This window comes from Ascaphus truei, chromosome 1 (assembly GCF_040206685.1).
Source record: "Ascaphus truei isolate aAscTru1 chromosome 1, aAscTru1.hap1, whole genome shotgun sequence".
Taxonomy (NCBI): Eukaryota; Metazoa; Chordata; class Amphibia; order Anura; family Ascaphidae; genus Ascaphus; species Ascaphus truei.
In genome coordinates, this window is record NC_134483.1 from 451,463,167 (window position 1) to 451,485,029 (window position 21,863).

At 42.5% G+C, this 21,863-nt stretch overlaps 1 protein-coding gene across 8 annotated transcripts in view; it reads right to left on the bottom strand.

Annotated features, from left to right (window-relative positions):
* Window positions 1-21,863, bottom strand: part of ANK2 (ankyrin 2) — a 613,918-nt gene that overhangs the window by 281,420 nt on the left and 310,635 nt on the right. For 2 of the 8 annotated variants that reach the window (XM_075616897.1, XM_075616930.1), the window contains exon 1: window positions 6,002-6,647. The exons of 3 other annotated variants lie outside the window; for them this stretch is intronic. In XM_075616897.1, the coding sequence (XP_075473012.1) occupies window positions 6,002-6,130 (129 nt within the window). In that variant the 5' untranslated portion in view covers window positions 6,131-6,647. Of the gene's footprint in view, window positions 1-6,001; window positions 7,058-21,863 lie in introns of those variants that run through there. 3 more of the 8 variants (XM_075616702.1, XM_075616693.1, XM_075616904.1) reach the window with 3 other exon arrangements.

Here is a 21,863-nt window from a genome sequence, read left to right on the forward strand (position 1 = left end):
TTATACAAGTATACACTATGTTGGGCTCTTTACTTTATTAAAGAAAGTGACCAGACTGTATGGGCTAAAGAAACCTCTGAGACAGACAGCACACAGACCCAACATTGCCACTGTTTTGGATACGCTTTTAAAGAATGGGAAATTTTTGAGTACACACTTCACAGGATTTCAAGATCAACAGACCACATTACTGTTTAAACATATTGCACTATTTTGTATGTTTTTTCTTATTTTGCATACACCTAATCTCCCCAAATATCCGAACAACTTTGGCTGGAACCTGCCCTTACCTGGCTGCTGTGGATATCTTGGTTGCTGGCAAGCCTCCTCCTGAACTGTTATTGGCTGCACCTGTTCCAGGGCTTAATTATCAGCCAGTGACTTCCAGCCCCAGCCTGAGGATTATATGCTTTTCCTCGTGATCCTGGCCACCTTGGGTTCTAGTTCCTGAACCTGTGGCTAGCCTGTCCCAGTGGCTTCCCTGTACCTGAGGCTAGCCTGTTCCTGAGGCTAGCCTGTTCCTAAGGCTAGCCTGTTCCTTTGGCTAGCCTGTTCCTTTGGCTAGCCTGTTCCTGTGGCTAGCCTGTTCCTGTAGCTGGCCTGTTCCTGTGGCTAGCCTGTTCCTGTGGCTAGCCTGTTCCTGTGGCTAGCCTGTTCCTGTTGCTTCCCTGTTCCTGTTGCTTGCCTGTTCCTGAGTCTAGCCTGTCCCAGTGGCTTCCCTGTTCCTGTGGCTAGCCTGTTCCTGTTGCTTCCCTGTTCCTGTTGCTTGCCTGATCCTGAGGCTAGCCTGTTCCTCTTGCTTCCCTGTTCCTGTTGCTTGCCTGATCCTGAGGCTAGCCTGTTCCTGTTGCTTCCCTGTTCCTGTTGCTTGCCTGTTCCTTTGGCTAGCCTGTTCCTGTGGCTAGCCTGTTCCTGTTGCTTCCCTGTTCCTGTTGCTTCCCTGTTCCTGTTGCTTCCCTGTTCCTGTTGCTTGCCTGTTCCTGTTGCTTGCCTGATCCTGAGGCTAGCCTGTTCCTGTTGCTTCCCTGTTCCTGTTGCTTGCCTGATCCTGAGGCTAGCCTGTTCCTGTTGCTTCCCTGTTCCTGTTGCTTGCCTGTTCCTTTGGCTAGCCTGTTCCTGTGGCTAGCCTGTTCCTGTTGCTTCCCTGTTCCTGTTGCTTGCCTGATCCTGAGGCTAGCCAGTTCCTGTTGCTTCCCTGTTTGGATTCTTCCTCTGTTGCTGACCCCGTATGACCTCACTGCTTTCTGCCTGCCCTGAACTTTTGCCTGTTGCCTGGACTTTGCACCACTGCCACCAGCCCTGACCTCCTGCCTGCTTACTGACTATGGATACTCTAACAGGACTCTGTCCCTGGGATCTGGTCAGTTATTCTGCCTCAGCCCTGCGGGTCTGCTTCCTGATTGGAGACGAATACCATCACATATTGCTGGTCAGTCTCTCACATCGTTTTTGAGGAATTTGAGCCCATTCCTCCTTACAGCACTGCTTCAATTCGGTGACATTTGAGGGCTTCCTTGCAGGAACAGCTTGCTTGAAGTCCTGCCATAACATACCAATGGGGTTTAGGTCCGGACTTTGACTAAGCCATTCTAAAACGCAAAATGTCTTCTTCTGCAGCCATTCTTTTGCAGATGCTTGTATGTTTAGGATCATGGTCTTGCTGCATGACCCCCTTTTGCTACAGCTTCAGCTCACAGACAGATCGCCTGATATTCTCCTCTAGAATCTTCTGATACAGCGCATGTTGTGTCAATGATGGCAAGCCATCCAGGTCCTGAGGCAGTAAAGCAGCCCCAAACCATCCTACTCCCACCACCATGCTTGACGGTTGGGATGAGGTTCTTCTGTTCGAACACAGTGTTTGGTTTTCGCCAAACATAACATTTCTCATTGACCTCTGACTTGTCTGTCCAGACACATTGTTCCAGAAGTGTTGTGGATCATCTAGGTGCTCTTTGGCAAACATCAAATGGACACCAATGTTCTTTTTAGAGCACAGTGGTTTCCTCCTGGGTATCCTTCCATGAACACCATTCTTGTTCAATCTTTATCCGATAGTTGAATCATGAACACTCACATTAGCCAAGGCTCCTTGGTAGAGTGACTGCGGTCTTGAACTATCTCCATTTGTAGACAATTTGTCTGACAGTGCCCCAAATCCTTAGAAAGGGTTTGTAACCCTTTCTAGACTGATGAGCATCAATAACTGCTTTTCTTTTGACCATGGAGTGACGTAGTTGCACACACCTGTATGGTGAAGACCAAACTCACAAAGTTTCTGATTTTTATGTAGGGTGGGGCCTCCCAAAATCACCCCTGAAGATCGACCTAATTATTTAAACACCTGATTCTAATTATCCCCTTTAATTTAGCTGATAAAACCAGGATTTCATTTACTTTTGCAAATACGCTGACTCTTAATTACTCATTGTTTGTCTAATTCATATATTATTTTGTTTCAAAAGACAGATAATTGGTGTATATAAACCCTATTGGATATTTAAGAAAAGACTGGTTTTCATTCAAGCAGGTTATTTTGGAAAAAAATATGACATTTCCATAATTATCATTGGGGTTCATATACTTTTTCTCGCCACTGTAATGCTTTTGATTTTTCTCCACTTTTCACCCTATTACCCTATGTATGTATAATGATAAGCATACAAATAGATACAGACATTTTTGTAATACTGCAAAGCAAGATAGATGATATTACAAATCCAGTGTTAAAAAGGAGAACTGTGGTTCCTCATTATATTTAACATTAATATATATACATATATATATATATATATATATATATATATACATATATATATATATATATATATATATATATATACATATATATATATATACACATACATATACATATACATATACATATAGATATATATATATATATATATATATATATATATATATATATATGTAGTCTACTGTATAAATCATATTAATATTTGTAATAACTGCGCTTTTTCAGCAAGTACAAAAAAAAAATCAACATAAAGAAATAGACTGAGAAAGGAGACACAGGAACAGAACTCAAACCACACCCTCTGTCTTCAGTAAACAGGTCAGATGTTAACAAATGGAAGCACAGTATTTATAGCAGGACAGTGGTGCACAGCTTCAGCAAGTGTGGTAACACATAGCCAATTACAGGAATTATATAACGCACCCGTAATGTTATTCCTTTCTGTAAAACAACATACCAAACATTCAGGCGACTTTATTGTAATATCAAATATACACTGGGTGAGTGTATTTTACCCCCTTGCGAGTCTTACCGGTCGGCGAGGGGGTGCGGTGTGTCCCGACATTTTCCTGCGTCTCCCCCTGTAACTCCCATTTCTTCCCCTGCAACGCCGTGAAAATGGCTTTGAAGCATCAAAGGACGCCGCGTTGCCATGACAACGGGGCGCTATGTGACGTCACAACGGTACGCGGCGTCTTGTTGCTATGACAGTGTCCAGCCATATTCACAGGAGGTGCAGAGGGAGACACGGGGGAGACGTAGGAGAATAACAGGAGACGCCGAACCACCCCGCCGCTTGTAAGACTCACCAGCGGTTAAAGTGAGGGGGGTGAGGGAGGGAAGGCGCTTCGGGTGTTTGTTATAATTTGTCGAGCCCTGTATATATATTATATATTTATATATATATATACTGTATATATATGTGTGTATATATATATATACATACACACACACACACACACACACACACACACACACACACACACACACACACACACACACACACACACACACGTACGTGTGTGATTTATGATATTCGATTGATACTCTACATTCAAAATGATGGTCAAACGTACTTGCTTTTTAAGGTAAGAACAAATATAAAGTTAAATGATCAAATTACCTTGCTTTAAAAATAATAGTAATTGCAATAATAACTTGTTTCTTATGTTACTTTTACATTGTAGGCGATTTTCCACATACAATTGTACAGGTGCAATACATTTCTTGAGCGGAGAGCTGAAAATATAACTTGTGGTGCTCATGCACAAGGATATAAAGTCATATGCACAAGGTCATAACCAACTTGCGCTGATTCCCAAATTGGGGGTCTCCTGCCGTTAAGACACTCCTCCTTTAATACATTTTGAGGGAATATATCATAAAATGGGTGCTTTCGGACTTTTTCTTTAGTTGCAGGCAAATTTTCCTAAGGTAGAGTAATTACATTTGAATCAATGTTCATGTTTACAAAATGCCCTTGTGTTCCAGGTATTAGAATAGTGCAGAATAAATGAGTACTCCAGTATTAGGCGATACTTTTTTTATTTGGACTAACAATTGATATGATATGAAGTACTCATTTACTCTGCACTATCGCTACTGGACTAACACGGCTATTTCTATTTAATTAAATAGAAAGCTTGTATGAAGTCTATGACACATTTACTGCACTGAGGCCTTCAAATCATATGTCAAAACTGCCATTCATCCTGGTTTGTATTGAAATAAGTCAAGAACCAAAATGTAAAATGGCAAAACACAAAAAAGATCTGAAATATATATATATATATATATATAGTTCAAGTAGATAAATGCAGATAGGATAGACAGACAGAGACAGTGAAAGGATTGCAATTTGACGGTTTTAAAATGTACATACATTGTACAAAAACTGACTAAAATACTTAAGTACATATATGCAACTAAACCAACGTATTCAGCAAAGAAAAGATCTAGATGAATTCCAATTTTTATTGCCCATAGTGAAACAGTAAAAAAGAGAAGGAAAGGTTTGACATAGTCATCTACGTTCCCCAGAATGCTGCATAAGCAGAGCTCATTACGCTGTCTTCATGTAGCAGGTGTATGGATGCAGCATGCCATAAAATCGCTATGAAACAGTGCGTGATGTGCATCTCAAATACTAGAGAACCTTTTCAAGAAGTCTCAGAGTTGGAGTTAAAAAAAACCCCAGCAGAAATCAAATGATAAAATCCCTGAAAAAGCCAAGTCCTGTGTTGCAGTGCAAACCACAGAAAACACCATCAATTATTGACTGCTGATGCATCATTCATCTACAAAGACTCCCTGGCATCAGAGCATTATGTACAGTTGCGTGAATCCAAGACAACAGTTCAATCCTTTTACACTCCTCTGAGACTACACGTAGGGTTTGTATGTTAGGATTGTTTAATGGTGCCCCATTTAACCCCTTCGTGCTTGCTAAACCTTTAGGTATTGCGGTTCTCTCAAAGTGTTCCGCTCTAGAACATGCGTCATACAAATGATCCTGCATGTCACAGTTTTGTGTTTGTCTTCTTATCTAGACAAGCATCATCATCAGTAGGCACCCTCAGATTTCAGGACCAACCATTTTTTTATAGCAAAAAAAAAAATTCCCTTTGATGGCCACCTTTTTGGTGCAGAAATAAACTGCTTTTTTTTGTAAAAACAAGGAAGCAGTCTTGTGCAAAATACTGAAGTTTGCAGCGAAAGGAAATATAAGCTAGACATGGAAATGTGTACAGAGAAAAAGCCACTCCTGTATCTGCAATACATGTTCATGCAGGAAAAAAAAGTGCTGTCCCCAGCAGCTGTCCTGCAATGGCAATGATGGCCAGTTGATCTGGTCACGAATGAGGAAGGTGAAGTCTATAAGAAGGATTCAGTGAGGCAAGCAAAGTCTGCATTCTTATAAATGAGGCTTAGAGGGGAAACTGATATGATTATTCAAGCCACTAAAGGGATGAATAATATACAGGATGCCTCATTTTCCTTATGCACGCATGCTGAGTCTGTGTGAGTGTAGGGGAATGGATGTCTGGCTATTTACTGTTGCAGACACTATTTGTACAGAATGTTGAACATCGATGTTACATCTTAAGCATACAAGGCAGAAAAGACAAATAAATGGTAACATGTAAGGGAGATCGGTGAGTGACACAGGTGCCCCATGATACTTGTATGTACGTGTTTGTGAGCTGTAGGATGGCTGAACGGATGGAGTGCAAAGCTTCATACCTTACGTTTCCGATCTATACGCTCCCTAGGGGTCTTACGTCTTTTCCTTTCCCTCTCTTTCTCCTTCTCGTCTATGGGAGGATGTTCCATCTCCCGCACTTTTTTAATGGAAGCAGCAGCATGAGCCATTTTAGGAAGGCAAACCCCAGCTCCAAGGACTCGAGTCCTACCACTGAAAAATCCTAGGTTTTTTCTCCACCAAGACTGTGGCTCTCAGCCAGAACTTTCCACTGTAATCCTCCAATCCTCTGATGAATTACAGCTCTGGTTTATACGCTGCAGGACCCATTATTCAACAGAGCATTGCAATAGCCACAAAGCACAGACGCAAACGGACCTAACAAATAGGAGGTGTCATAAAAAAAGGTATATAAAAAGAAAGAAGAATCTTTCAGGCTGGCACCATCCCAGAGTTGCATTGACTGCAAGTAAAAACGAGCTTCAGACCAGCTGATAATTCATCCTTTAACTCCTCACCAAATCAAAAAGGGCTTTTGGGACCTTCCCATGCAAGCTGCGTCCTCTGACTAAAGCCAGGAAGAGGCCACCTCTGTGAAGCCAGTGGGGGAGGATGAGCTCTTTTAAATTCCTCAAGCACCTCAACGCAGTGTAAGAATAAAAATGGTGCAGTCTGACTTAATGACTTGCTGCTGCTGCTGCTGCTGCTGCTGCTGCTAGGACTGCCTCGGTTTGAACACATGACTTGTTTCCTTCCCTCTGCCTTTCGTTTCTCTTTAATTATATCAGTGCAGCTCTAATCTGAAGCAGGGCTGGCTATGTCCAGGTCACCTGCCTTTAACAAGCACTGTTCGAATGCACGGGTGAACGAGCCAGAAAAACATTCAGAATATTTATGTCTGCATCTGCAGTTGAGTCGTTTACAACACATGTGAGGTTGCATTAAGCAATCGGCAAGCACAGCCTGGAGATGCCTGTGAAAAGCACGCATTGTAATCACTTATGAAATGCTACAGAATTGCTACCTGTTTCATCGCTTCTGTGCTTGGTTTTCAATGATAGTGAAGGTGGCTTTCAATGCACTTTCTTCTATGGAAATAAATGTTTTGTTCATGTAAGTCAATGCTCCCCTGAATAGATGCAATATTTCCACACTCTTATCTGGATATACCTTAATTATAGTTTGTATTTATTAATTATAGATACCATTGCGTGTGGTATCCCCCATTGTAATGTGGAATATGACGGAGCATTGTAAGTAATTCTAAAAATGTGTGGTGGAGGAAAAAAAACCAACACAGGATTCTACTGTAATCCAAACATCTCTGGAAATGAAGGTATATTGTAGCTACCACTTTGATTCAACACACAGAGGGGCAAATCCACAAAGCTCTGTTAGTGACATAACAAGGCATTAACTTTAGTTAACATCTCATTAAGTGCTAACAATGATCTTCAAAGCTCCCTAATGAGGAGTTAAGTGCTATCTTACAGGTAAAATGGCCTGCCTTAACGTTAGTGCTGATGATATGCAAAAGAATGTGGACCACTTCAGCGTATATCAACAGCAGTCTGATAAATGTAATGCAGGACTTAACGCTATGTTAGTTTAGGTCATGGTTATACCAGGCGTTAGGTGCTTTCAGCACCTAATGTCGGGTAGCAGAATTATTTTGGCCTTGTCCAGGGTGCTGAAGTGGGCCACTTTGGTTTCCTACTGTATATTGCCTTCGTAATATAGGAAGATAAAGTGAATACTCTGGACTCAGCCCAAAAATGTACCCAAGACCTCTATTAACTCTTGGATGCAATGAGGGCATGCACTATGCATGCCTTCATGATCCCTAAGGTAACCAAGGGGTTACCAGAAATACCCTTACAACCCATTGTTTGTCATAGCAGTAAAACCGCCATGGCATACAAGGTGTTATTCATCCCTGGTAGCCATCCGGACAGCTTTAACCTCCCTCCCTGGGGAACCTATCCCTCCTACCCCCACAACAAATCTAACACCTTCTACAGTACTGGCTATTAACCAAAGTGGCTATTCTGGCAAATGGCTAACATCAACACAATAACACACAAGGCAATAGGAAAAAAAAACCAATTACATGTGTAATATATACATAACCTGCAATCTTCCTTAGTATATGGCTAACGCGACCCAGCATTACAGCCAGCCTACACCAGGGAGGGGGGCTTATCCTGATGGTAGCTCGCTAACGCCGCAATAGCCATTTGCAAATCACTGGCCTAACACACTTTGTTTTTTTAATATATTTGGCTTTGGGTATCTTCATCCGTTAACTATTTAGGTAACGTGACTTTAGTTATCCTGACCTAACAAAGCTTTATGAATCTACTCCCGAGAACATGTGTCAGATCTGATATCAGATCTGAAGGTTCGTGCAGAGCATTGGGATCCATTGGAGTTCGGAATACACTTAAAGGAGCTACCGCTATCAACCCTAATAGATTTTTTTATATTAGTTGCAGGGATCAAGTGGAGATGAACCGCAGTACTGACAACTCCAGGGATAACACAGATCCTAATAGAAAAAACAAGGCATATACTGTAGCCCTGGTAAAACGCTGCACCACAAATTTCAAAGAAGCAAAAGGGAGAGAATAAAAACGATTTAGGGCATCATGCAGTAAGCAGCAGAAAAATGCATTAGCCAGTTTAGCAATTAGCCATGTTTTTGGCGTGTTAAACTCGCTGTATGCTGTATGGGGGCGAATCCCTGGCGAATGAATGCGCCACCACCATTTGATAAAATGGCTAGTAACCGGTGGCGAGACGGCTGCCTGGCGAGAAACTGCCGGGAAGCCGTCCCCTGCCGAGATGTGTTTGCAGCAGAGAGAGATCCGCTGCTCTCTCGGTGCAAACATCGGCACATTAAAAATTATTTTTAAAACCATTTTTATTCATAGTGTAGATGTGCAGGGGATCTCTGGAGCTGAACCGCTTTGGTTTTAGGTCCGGGGACCCCCTGCTTCCCGAGATACAGGCCCCTTTATGAGGTGCCGGTATCCCTCTGCATTTAAAGGTCCCGATCACGTGACCGCGGAATGTAAACAAAGCAGAGGGATACCGGCACCCCATAAAGGGGCCTGTATCTCGGGAAGCAGGGGGTCCCCGGACCTAAAACCAAAGCGGTTCAGCTCCGGAGACCCTCTGCACATCTACACTATGAGTAAAACACCCATATCAATAAAGACTCGTTCCTTACCTTTGCGGCTATCTGCTATGGTAGCGAAGCAGCATGAATATTTTTTTAACAATACTGTACAGTGAGCAGGGGGTCCCCCGAGCTGAACCGCATAGCTTTGTGGACCAGGGACCCCCTGCTTCCCGAGTTACAGGCCCCGGTATGTGTGATCGGGTGGGCAGTGTCGCCGCCATGTTTATAGCATATTTGTAGGAATGATCCAGAATGATAACAAAAAGAATTCCCATAGATTTGCACTCAACTTAATAATATATCAGAGTAGATGGAAATGAATTTCCAAACCGTATGGGAGACCAGAAGGTTTAAAAACACAAAACAAAAAATTATGTATTATTTAATGAACTCTTCTAATTGAAAACACAAAAAGTTTTTATAGTATTTACTTATATATATATATATATATATATAATATCTAAAAGAAGTCGCGACGGAGTATGCCAACACAGATCTATGTTTGGTATATTATTCAAACATATACTTGTAATACATAAACGTGCAAGAGCCCACTATGTCAGTATGGTCACGTAAATTCAGAGCTCTTCAATGTATGTTTAAGTATACCCAGGTTAGCTGGCTTAGATATCAATGTGAATAGGCTTCAGTGTGCCTAGGTACACTGGCTTCATTAGCAATATAGATAGGCTTCAGTATGCCCAAACCATCTCTAACGCGTCACCACAAACTATGCATCTATATTCCCATCGTATTTATACACACCAAGATGGAATAGAGTAATCTCCTTAGGTATGCATTATGCTTGTAATGTGCAAAATTATCATGGTAGCCCAGTCGTTCATACAACCAGTCAGCTGCAGGGCTTCCGGCAATGTCTCATACTCCGTCTCATGCTCCAGAACAAAAACCGGCTGACGTCATTAGTCTGCGTGTCGCCTGACACCCGACGATCGTTTCACGCCTCTTGGCGCTTCTTCAAGGGGGGAGGAGTGTACCTTTGCTCCTCTGATGTAGGTATTTATGCACCTCCTGGGGGCGGGATTAGGGGCGTTTACTCACAGTATAGAGTCCCTATTGGTTTATCTCCCGCAGTCTGATTAACAGACAATGTGGCATTAAGTATATAGCCACTTTTAAATGAATAGCGTATACATAAATTTTGATCGGAATACTCTAGTTTGCTCACCGGACCCTATCAGCTGGTAGGGTGATTTACCAAATGAGGTTATTGTTTATAAACATCAGCAGAGTAGGGTTGTTTACATACACTCACGTGTGTATATATATGTGTACATATACCACATACATTTCATATGAGGGTGTAGGAATGGCAGCTGGCTGGGTAGACCGCCCTAAAGGTCAATACGGTCTGTCTAGTCATTAAGTATATTAAATCTGACTGTGTTCCCATGATTTTGATGTTACATAAAGGGTAAATGTATAAATTCCTCATTCAGTCCTGCAGGGCTGAGTGTTGCGAATATGTGATTATCGCGTAGGGTTATTATATACACATATCGGCAGATTGTTGTTGTTTGCATACACTCATATGTGTATATGTATATATATACCCTATTTGTATTTCATATGAGGGTGTAGGAATGGCAGCTAAATAAATGGACCCACAATCAGAACCAATCAGAGTAGGGATAGACTTCCCACGCTCTGATTGGCTACCGTACCATGTGAGGGCGGCCATGTTTCTTTTAATGACGTCATCTTAAAGGCAATTGAAGCAAAGCAAAGCCTGTCTCTCCTGGATCCTTGAAGAAACTCCGTCTCTGGAAAGTGCTTTCTCCTTCCTTTGTTTTTTGTATACCCCTATGCTGGAGGTACATACAGGAGATCAGCACAGAAGGAGAAAGCACTTTCCAGAGACGGAGTTTCTTCAAGGATCCAGGAGAGACAGGAACAACACGTGGGGTTCGGGTTAACCTGTGAACGTCTGGATCAGAAGAAACAAGGATACAGATTCTCTCAACTGCATGAGACCCACTCTACATCTAGTAAGTGGGCTTTTCACTTAGAGGCATATAAGGGAGAACTCCATTTGCTGTCAAGTCAATACTGCGCAATGTGGTGTCTCTGTTTTTTGTCTCACACCATAGGAATATAACTTGCTGCATGAGAGTGACTTTATTCTACCCAAGTCGAGGACAGAGTCCATTTCACTTATAGACATTGAAAAAGGACTTCACTTCACTGTCACATATCCTTTACTTTATAATTATTCATTGTTATTATACTGTATTATAATTACCGTTTTGTATGCGCCAGGTATTGTAATTCCACATTTGTATCAATATATATATATATATATTTATTTTTTTAGTTAGTGTGGGGCTGTTGTGTGTGTTTTCTTTTTATTGTGGGTAGCGGGGGTGAGTGAAGGGGGTATTCGCCCCAATGGTGGTTTGTTTAGGGCTTGCGGGTGGGTAGCGGGAGGCCTTAACCCCTTCATGACCGTAGCGGTATTAACTGCTACGGTCGTGAAGGGGTTAAGTGCACTCGCAACCCCCCCGCAAGCCCTAAACAAACAACAAGGGCCAAATACCCCCTTCACCCACCCCCGCTACCCACAATAAACCTGGCACGGCTGTTTAACCCCTTCATTGCCTTAGCGGTTAGCCGCTAAGGTAATGAAGTGGCCTTTAAATGCATTTTTCCTGCCTCGGATGCATGCCGGGGGGGTCCGGTGCTGGTATTAATGGTATCAGCTCCGGAGACCCCCGGCATCAATCCCAGCCAGGAAAAAGGCCAGAAATTTTTCTAAGTGCCGATCCGCCACTCATCAGCAGCCTCTCACCATCAACTTGCCAACTTTTTCTTGCGTGGCTGATTCGCCAGTAAAACGCCATTCTAGAGTGGCGAACAGCTCCGATAAGCTACTCGGCACTACTAGAATACAGCGTGGCGGAAAATGTTTCTATTTTTGGCGGAAAGTGCCTTCTCGCCTCGCCAACGGCGGAAAAAAAAAAACCGCCAACCAAACTGGCGTTTTTTTTTATTCTCGCCACTTTCTCGCCCCTTACTGAATAGTGGTAGCCATTTTTGGCGGGAAAGTGGCGAGAATTGCCTTTCCGACGCTTACTGCATGATGCCCTTAATGTGCAAAAAAAGAAGGATTACACTGACCTGTTTCGCCAAAAATTGGCTTTTATCAAAATCAGATCCTGGGTCATTTGACTCCAGGACAATAATACCTATGTGGGGGAACATATGTCCACCTGGATAACCCTTAATATTTACAACGGGCGATCCTAACGGACATTCTGGATTCTTGGGGAAATGTTTTTTTTTGTTATCTCAGAAACCATGAAATGTAAATCATTACAAAGTGTGTCCCCTTTTGTGGGATACGGCTGCTTTAAAAGAAAATCTCAATTCACTATAAAAAAAATAAGTGTGTAATTTCTTTTTATTTTTGTAAAGTCGTTATGCTTCTGCTTTTACCAGTCCTGCACTTTCTAACTTCTGTAGTTATCCATTTCTGAAAACGTCCCTCCCCAGGAGGTTAAAATGGCTGTTGCCATTTATACTCATTAAGACAACAGAGGTTGCCAAGGTAACTGCGGTTGTCATTGAAATAATAAGCAGCAAAACATGAAGATTTAAAAAGGAAAAGTTAGAAATAGATCAGCATAATATGATGAAGCCCAACTCCCGCATCAACCAGTGAGATTGGTGCAGCCCCAGAGGCCTCCCCACAAGGAGAAATTCTTGGGGAGGTTTTTGAAAGAGTGTGTATGAAAGTGGGGAGAGGCAGTGAACAAGAGATGGAAATAGGATGTAAGAGAAAGGGGGTGAGTACGAGAGGGGGGAGTGGGGCGGGATAGAAGATGGCCACATAAACACCGAGCTCCACTCACACACTCAAACACACAGATGATAATTACCCCTCTAAATCAGAGTATCTACAAAAAAGCACCGATACACAGCATAAAGATGCCACTAAGTTCAAAGAAACACCCGAATTTGGAGGTAGCCCATTTCTTTAACAAAAAGATGACCCCACTCCAGAAAATGGCACATCGCCACATGCTTGGACAGACACAGAATCAGATTCTGAGTCAGAGCTGGGAATGGCCATCAGAGGGGACCTAAAGACATGAGTAGAAGAAATTAAAGCTACCTTTCATCAGGAAATCCAGAAAGCCTTATCCAAATTCAAAACTGACCTGACAGCCCTGGCACTGAGAAACTCTGCACTTGAGGAGGAAATGAAGGAGTCCAGAGAAAAACAAGTGGGTACAGACACCAGCATCAAGCAGCTCACAGATCTGCAAGAATCACAAGAAGAGCCACAGAAAAGATTCAGGAGGAACAACTTGCGGGTAAGAAATCAGAAAGTGTCACCCAGAAATGATTAGGCCGTTCCTGCTGTGGCTCTTCCAAAACCTCATACAGACACCCCAGAAGCTCACTGGATAGAGCCCGCCAGGCTCTAAGGCCACGAGAATATGAAGGGGGCCAAACCAGGGACATAATAGCCAGGCTGCATTTATTTGCAGTAAAACCGGAGATCCTATGCAAAACAAGAAATATGGCCACAATCGCATTTGAGAACTTAGATCTACAACTCTTTGCGGACATTGCCCCAGTAACTTTGTTCAAACGCAGAGAGCTACAAGAAATAACAAGTTTCCTGAGGAAGCAGGGAGTGAAATACCGCCGGCGTTTACCATTTCGTCTCCAGGCCACTCACAGCATGAAAGAAGTTACCTTCAAGCGAAGTTTCTGAAGGCCAGAACTTTATCTCTTAGTTGGGACTGGAAACCCCGCCTGACATCTTTAAAAACAAAAGAAAAATCACCACCCCTGCCAAGGAGAGATTAATGGAACCGAGTTCTTATAAAGATGAGGAGCAAAATGGAAAAATGGAGGAATCCGAGACCTCAGGCAAATCCTAAGTCAGTAAGCCATCACAAAAAAAGGGATTGTTTGTGCAACAAGAACGCTGGGAGGCCACCTTGAGAAGTCATCCCCTGCAGTGGAGTCGTATGGAAACCACAACTTGCTGGAAGCAGGCAGCACCCGAGGACCTACTGTATACAAACCTTCTAGGGCCTAGTTGGACAATAAATAATGGTCCAGTATGTACATAATTAGATTAAGGGTTGACAATATAAAGTGTTAGGATGTTATCCTTGTTAGAAGGTTAAAGATGACCAACGGACGAGGTGGAGCGTAGACTTTCTGTGGGTGCAAATGCGCCAACCAGTTTATAAATGTTGTAATTCAATGTTTTCTCCTTGACAAAAGTTATTATCCACATGCTGCGAGATATTCAAATAAGCGAACAGACTCTTGCTTATGTGAATGTAAGTTTACATTTTTGTTCTAAAAAAAATTGTACAATGTCATTATGAGCCCTACACTCTTGAGGCACTCCCCCCAAAAATAAAAAAGTCTTTAGACTCTGGAACCCCCCCCCCAGAAGGGTGTGACATGCCAACAGGTCAAATACCCAACATCGTTAGTACCACGTATAGTTTCTCCCTCCATCCCCACCCCTACCTACCCCCACCATTCAGTGTTGGCTGTCAACCTTAATAACACTTATTGGTACAGCTGAACCCCGTTATAACGCGGTCCTCGAAGTCCACCCGCTACAACCGTGTTATAACCGGGAACACGATATTTAAAAATAAATGCCTGTCGCGAACAGGGGTTAACTCTCCCAACTCTCCCTGAGCCCGGCGTTGCAGCAGCAACCCCACAGCACTTACCCGGCATCTACAGCAGCAGCTGATCTTTGTGCAGAGAAGCTGTGAGTATGCGAGAGGGGAGGGGGGAGGGGGATCTCACGGAGTCAGGAGAAGCCGGGCAGGAACCAGAACCCTTCTCTCCTTCCCCCCCAGCGGAGGTACAGGGAAGGAAGGAGGGAGAGATGTGTGTGTGAGTATTACAGGAGAAGCTGTTGAGTCTGGGCCGGGATGTCAGTTGTTTGTGTGTGTCCCCAGCCAGGAACCAGCTCCCTTCTCTCCTCCCCCCCAGTGGAGGTACAGGGAGGGGGGAAAGGTGTGTGTATGGAGGGATGGGATGTGGAAGGGGGGTGATGCGCAGGCTGGGGGGGTCATGTGCAGGCAGGGAGATGTGATGTTGCAGGGGGGGATGGGATGTGCAGGGGAGTATTGTGTGTCCGTCCGTCCGTCCGTTAGCAATAAAGCTTTTTTTTTTTTTAAATAGCTTTTAAAAAACGGGCGCCATGCTCACACCGCGTTATAAGCGGATCCGCGTTGTATATGGAGCAGCTAGTTGATTCAGCCATTCCTGGGGATATTTATATCCATTACTTTATTCCCACCAATTTTTTTTCAACAAGTGTGTATTAAAGGGACTGCTGTGACCTCTCTGCTCACAATGGCTGTGTTGATTAATTGTATTTTTCCCCATGCACCGTGTAATTTTATTAATTGTAGGTATTTTGGCATGTAACTCCAAGTAATAGCAATCCAAAGCAACAGGACAGGTAACGCGTCAGGAATAATACAAACAAAAAAAGTTACCTATTGGCGTTTAAATCTATTACTAAATGATAAATATGTGACTTATAATAAGTGCTTAAATAATAGTGAAAATTCAAACTCTTTAGGTGAATATGTGATATAGTGAATAAATATAATCAAATAAAATAAGGTGCAGCTTCAACCCTTCATGTAGATTGCTTTTCCTCAATCCAAAAGTGTCAGGTATCCAGGATGCAGTACACAGGAACCATAAACAGAACTAGTGCACAGGAACCAGAAACAGTGTACAGGAGCAGACAGGGTCCGAGAACACCATGCTCAGGCTGGGGCTGCGATTAACTGACTGCTATTTAAAGCTCTGGAATAGGTGCAGCCAATTACCAACTCCAGGAAAAGGTTTGCCAGGACTCAAGATGGCCACAACGGCCATGTAAGGGCAAGTCCCAGCAAAACTCCTGGACCGGAACCCTTACAGTATCCACCCCTTCAGGAGAGACCTCCAGAGGCGATCAGAGCCTGGCTTGATATGTGGTCTTGGCGACTTGGGAGTTTTCGCAGAAACGTCTCTGACCGTTAGTAGACATTAAGCTAAACAGTCTCTGGTGGGTAGCAGACTTGGAGTAAGTCTGTCGCTTACAGGTAACAGATTTCATGCGAGACTCTCTCTTCTGGGTTACAGACTTGAGGTAAGGCAGTTCTTTTGTGACAGACACCTCTGACAGTTCTAGCAACGAAGGCAAAAAGGACAGACACAGTAGTTTTGAAGTAGTGTCTGATTCATCAGTTAAATCAGACAGGTGACGTGGATCAAAGTGAGAAAATAATTGGTCAACTGACACCTCTGGGACAGTAAGCAGTGGTACTGTAAAACTTGATATGCAGAATACATCAGAAGAATTGAGCTGTTGGTAACAACTAGGTTTTTCAGACACAAAAACAGGACAGGTAACACGGTTGGAATGCAGACAAACAGGAACCAGGAACAAGACTAGGACACAGGAACCAGAAACAAGACCACGGAACAGGACACAGACGGGGTCTGAGAACACAAGAAATAAAATACCATGCTCGAGCAGGGGCTGGGAGTAACTAACTGCTATTTAAAGCCCTGGAACAGGTGCAGCCAATTACAAGCTAGGAACAGAAGACATAACACTGGTGAGCTTATACGCCCCAAATGATGGCCACCTCATACTAGGTGGTGACCTGAATACCATCCTAGACAACAACAAAGACAGAGCTAAGACACCAAGCAATGAGCGTCAGCCTGTTACCAAAAACTCACCCCTGATAAATAACAGCAGCAGACACAGTCCCTGATGAAGTGGCCTTTATAGTTGCTACGAAACTAGTTGGTATTATACTTTTATTGATCTACTAGTACCCTTAGTATTCTATCACTTTGCTGGTTAAGTGAAGCTGGAGTGGGAGGCAGAGCTGACCCTGATCGGTGAGACTGTCCCTCTACCAGCTACTCCTAAACGGAGCTTGGGACTTATCTACCTGGATTACGTGGAAGCCTAAAGGGAACCCTCCGCTTCTAAAAGAGCCCAGCAGATGAAAGCACAGCCTGATATGACTGCAGATTCCTGACATTGGGTGATCCGCTGCAGCCTTCTCCTGTGTCCTGATACCTGAGTGGTAACAACTGTCATAGTTACAGTTACATGCCTGTTTTACCTTTATCTGATGTACGCAGAACCTTGAATTACTTTTTAATATAAATTGTTCATTCTTACTTCACCATGAGCGTTGTGTGCTGTTTTGTGTTTTGTTTTCCTATAACACTGGTGAGCTTATACGCCCCAAATGATGGCCACCTCATACTAGGTGGTGACCTGAATACCATCTTAGACAACAACAAAGACAGAGCTAAGACACCAAGCAATGAGCGTCAGCCTGTTACCAAAAACTCATCTACCACTGATAAAAAACGCACTCATAGATGCCTGGAGATTCATGAACCCTACATCCAGAAGCTATACTTCTTACTCTGCCCCTCACCCCAAATACACGTATCGATTATATACTTATCTCATGGGACCTAGCGTGCAACATAGCTAAGGCGGATATAGATAACATATTATGGTTGGACCATGCCCAAGTGTCAATCACACTGAAGGGCATCAATCAGGTGATCACTAATCCAAGCTGTTACCTTAATTACCTATTACTGTGAATTCCTGGGACCAGAGATCAAATAAGGGAAACCTTGCAACAGCACTTTAGTCTCGGTGACTATAACTAGGTAAGACCTAACACACTATGGGTGGCACAGAAGGCAACATTAAGGGGTACAATTATAAGCGTAGCTTCCCACAGGAAGAGAATGAGAGAAGCCAGAATTAAAGCCCTAAATGACAAACTGTCAAAGCTAGAAGAGTCTTTTCATCAGACACCTACTCCTAACACTAGATTAATTAATAATTTAATCCCTCATTGACAAAACCAGGAGAGAAAAAACATCCTAATTGAGAATAAATGAGAAAGCCATGAGCTGACCAACCAGCTATTTTACCAAAAGGAAAAGCAAGGCAGACAGGTACCTGGGCTCGAAACTTCACAGTAAAATAACTCACCTAAATGTGACAGGTGACAAGTACGAATACCTTAACATACTTCTAGATAAACAGGGAATTCATACAATACTATATTAAGCTCTATAATTTAATTCCACCAGAAGATGCCGACCCAGTTTTGGAGGATAAAATTGCTACATACCTGGAAAAATAGAAACTCCCCTCACTAACTACCTCTGACCCTTTGGGCGCCCCTACAACAAACAACAAAGTTTTAGAAATGATTAAATCCATTAAAAATTCAAAAGCCCCAGGATCAGACGGGCGCTCCAATCTGTACTTTAAAAACATTGCAGCTACAGTATCTTGGCCCCGTATTTAACGAAACTGTTCAATAAAATCTTGGAAGGATCTGATTCCCCAGGGCAAATGCTAGAGGTGTCAATAATTGTAATATATAAAAATGGAAAAAAAAGCCAGACACTATGCCAAGCTACAGGCCAATATCTCTGATTAATACAGATAATAACATCTTCGCCAAAGTGCTAGCTAACACCTCAATAAAGGTCCTAAACACATTCATTCATCTGGTCTTGATGAGCTTTATGCCAGAATGTCAGAACTCCGACAGCATTCATAGAATTATTAATATTATACATAATACAAATGAAACCCAAAGGCCAACAGTAATTATGAACCTCAATGCGGAAAAGTCCTTTGACAGCGGAGCCTGGTCTTTTACGCTACAGTTAATTAATAAAATGGGGATTAATGATAGATTTATGAAAGGAGTACATGCCCTATACTCTAACCCTACAGCCACAGTGCGAATGCCAGAATATACATCTAGACCTTTTAAAATAGCAAATGGAACGCACCAGGGTTGCCCTATGACTCTTCTTTTATTCTCTCCTTGTCCTTAAGCGTTCGATCAAATGCAAAAATGTCAATAAACAAAATAGGAGATAGAGATATTTTGTATATTCTATTTGTGGATGTTGTTCTGCTTTCTATAACTGACTTCTCTGCAGGGACTATTTGAGACTCTGGAGGAGTTGGGCAGACTCTCGAACTTTAGTGTTAATCGTTCCAAGTCTGAAGTTTTGAGCCTACATGTTCCTACAAGCGACCTTACCACACTAAAAAGACTTCTTGATCAAGAAGAAGACAAACTAAAATATCTGGGAGTATTTATTCCAAAAACATTTAAAGAACTATACGATATGAATTACTCTACAATTAGAAAACTTTAAAAAAAATCTAAAGACCTGGAAATCCCACCAGATCTCATGGTCAGCTCGGCTGACTTCCAGAAAAATGAACATCCTGCCCCGTATCTCTTCCAAGTCCTACCAGTAACGGTTCCAATGTCTCACATCAGGAAGTTAGAGAGACTTAGGCTGCGCTTATAGTACTGGCAATGCGACCGGCTACGTGACAGCTGACGTCATCCGTCGCCATAGCTATTGAGATTCCTGCACTCTGGTGCAAGAGACTAAGGGAGGGTGACAGGGAGCGTGGCCATGAGCGGTTCACCGCTTACGTACCGCTGACGTCACGCTGCCGCTGTAAATGTAAAATTCCCTTGATTTAAGAGGTTTTGGTAGCTTTGTCACTGCGCATCGCCTTTCCGGTCACGCACACTATGGGCACCCGCAACGGACTTCAAGTACTTGCGATGGTGCTGTGCGCTGTTGCTGTAGCCAGTACTATACGCGCAGCCTTAGGATGCACTTGCTGCTGTGACAGGCATGGGAAGTATATACTGTATAATGTATGTTTTTTTAGATTTTTTTTCTCTGTAATTATTAAGGCACTTCTGCTTTTTAACTGCACTGCATCTCATAAATAGCACATATAGTGCTTCTTAAATGTCAACCCGTTAGGCACCACATATAAGTCACGCACCCCATGCATTTGGCTGTAGTAGCTTGTTCCCCTTCTCTCTACTGTATGCAGTGGAAGAAATGCATGATACAGTATAATATTGGTAGTGTCGAATCTACTGAAATGGGTCTACCGTAACGTGCTTGTAGGCATAAAATATTTTGACCAAAGTATTGAGCTAAATTACCTATATTTATGAAGAAAGAATACACATAAAATACATAGTAATGTACTAAATAATTAGTCAAGTTGGATATAGCATTGTGGCTCTTGTCTTTTGGTGTATACAGTACATTAATGACTTAAAGAAAGATGTGACAGATTCGATATGGCGAAGCTGCAGACCCAGAATTAAGAAATACACAATGATCCTGCATACAAACGCAGGAGGCCTAGCACAATCAGACCAGTCATGGTCCCTTATATATTAGTCAGTACCAAAAGAGACCAGGCCCTGGGATGACATAAAGGGCGGAGGCAGGTGTGCAGGATATGTCGACCCGGCTATAGCTAAAGAGGAGTGATAGAGCCACACACACAGCCCTTCACACGTATGCCAATGGCTCCTGGAGGGACGCAGGATTAACTAAAGTTAGGGACTTTCTGGTAAAAGATTTAAATCTTTTTAAAGGTTCCACGAGGACCATAATATCCTTCACAAACAACTATATCAACACCTATAGATACGCCAGTTTGCAGCACCACTCAATGTCAAGAACGAACTACAATTTGTTTTTTTTACCAAGTTCGAAAATCGTTATTCCAGGGCCACAAGAGGACAATAGCTCTTCTTTATGCGCTGCTATCAGCATGAAATAAAGAGCAAGTAAATAAGAACATCCTAGATTGGGAAAGGAACATTGGACACGGCCTGGAAGGCCTCCTTGCCTAGTTCACCCCGGACAGGTAGTATAAGAAAAAGAGGCGGAGGGCTCGCAAAGCTGCCAACACAGGGCGCAAACGCTAGTCCTAAGCAGCACTTATCCCTGTTGTTTATAATGTATTTACCGTGTGTTGTAATTTTGTAAAGCGCTGCGTACATTGTTAGTGTTATATAAATACAATTATACATACATACATACATACATACATACATTCATACATACATACATACATACATACATGTGGGTAGGCAAAGCCTTAACTAGGTTTCCTTTTCTGTACACATTTAATATGTTAGTTCGATTCATGTTAACTTTGTAGTTACTTATTATTATTCCCTGCACATTGCCAATTTTATGCAAGGACTGATTATTTCCACAGTGAAAAAAATAAGCCATAATAAACTATGTCAAATTATTTGCAGGAATGGTTAACAATTTAACAGATTGTTTTTTTATTTCTCAGGCACACTATTCGGCAGTTAATGGCTACAGTTTATTTAGCAGTGGGTGTGTTCTAGTTGCAGAGAGTGAATTAAATTGAATGAATATATTGGCAGGCTGGTACTCTGAATATCAAGACACACCTTTTTGAACTCTGCCCTTTGGCAACAAAGTATCACAAACAGATCTGTTGCTGTGCTACAAACAGCAGACTATTGGCCTGAAAGCTGTAACAGTAATGTGTTACACTAAGTCATATAATGTTACATATGAGCTGCAGCATTTCACAGCCTAATTGTGTGCCTAATGAAATGGCCACCTTCTAACTTTGTGCTGCAGTCTGTGAAATGCTGCCGCTGAAATGTAACATTATATTACTAAGGATAACACATTATTGTTACAGCTTTCAGAGCAATAGCCTGTTTGGAACACAGTAACAGATCTGTTTGTGATACTTTGTTGCCAAAAGGGAAAGCTCAAAAAGGTGTGTCTGTTTAAAAAGAGGAAGTGGATGT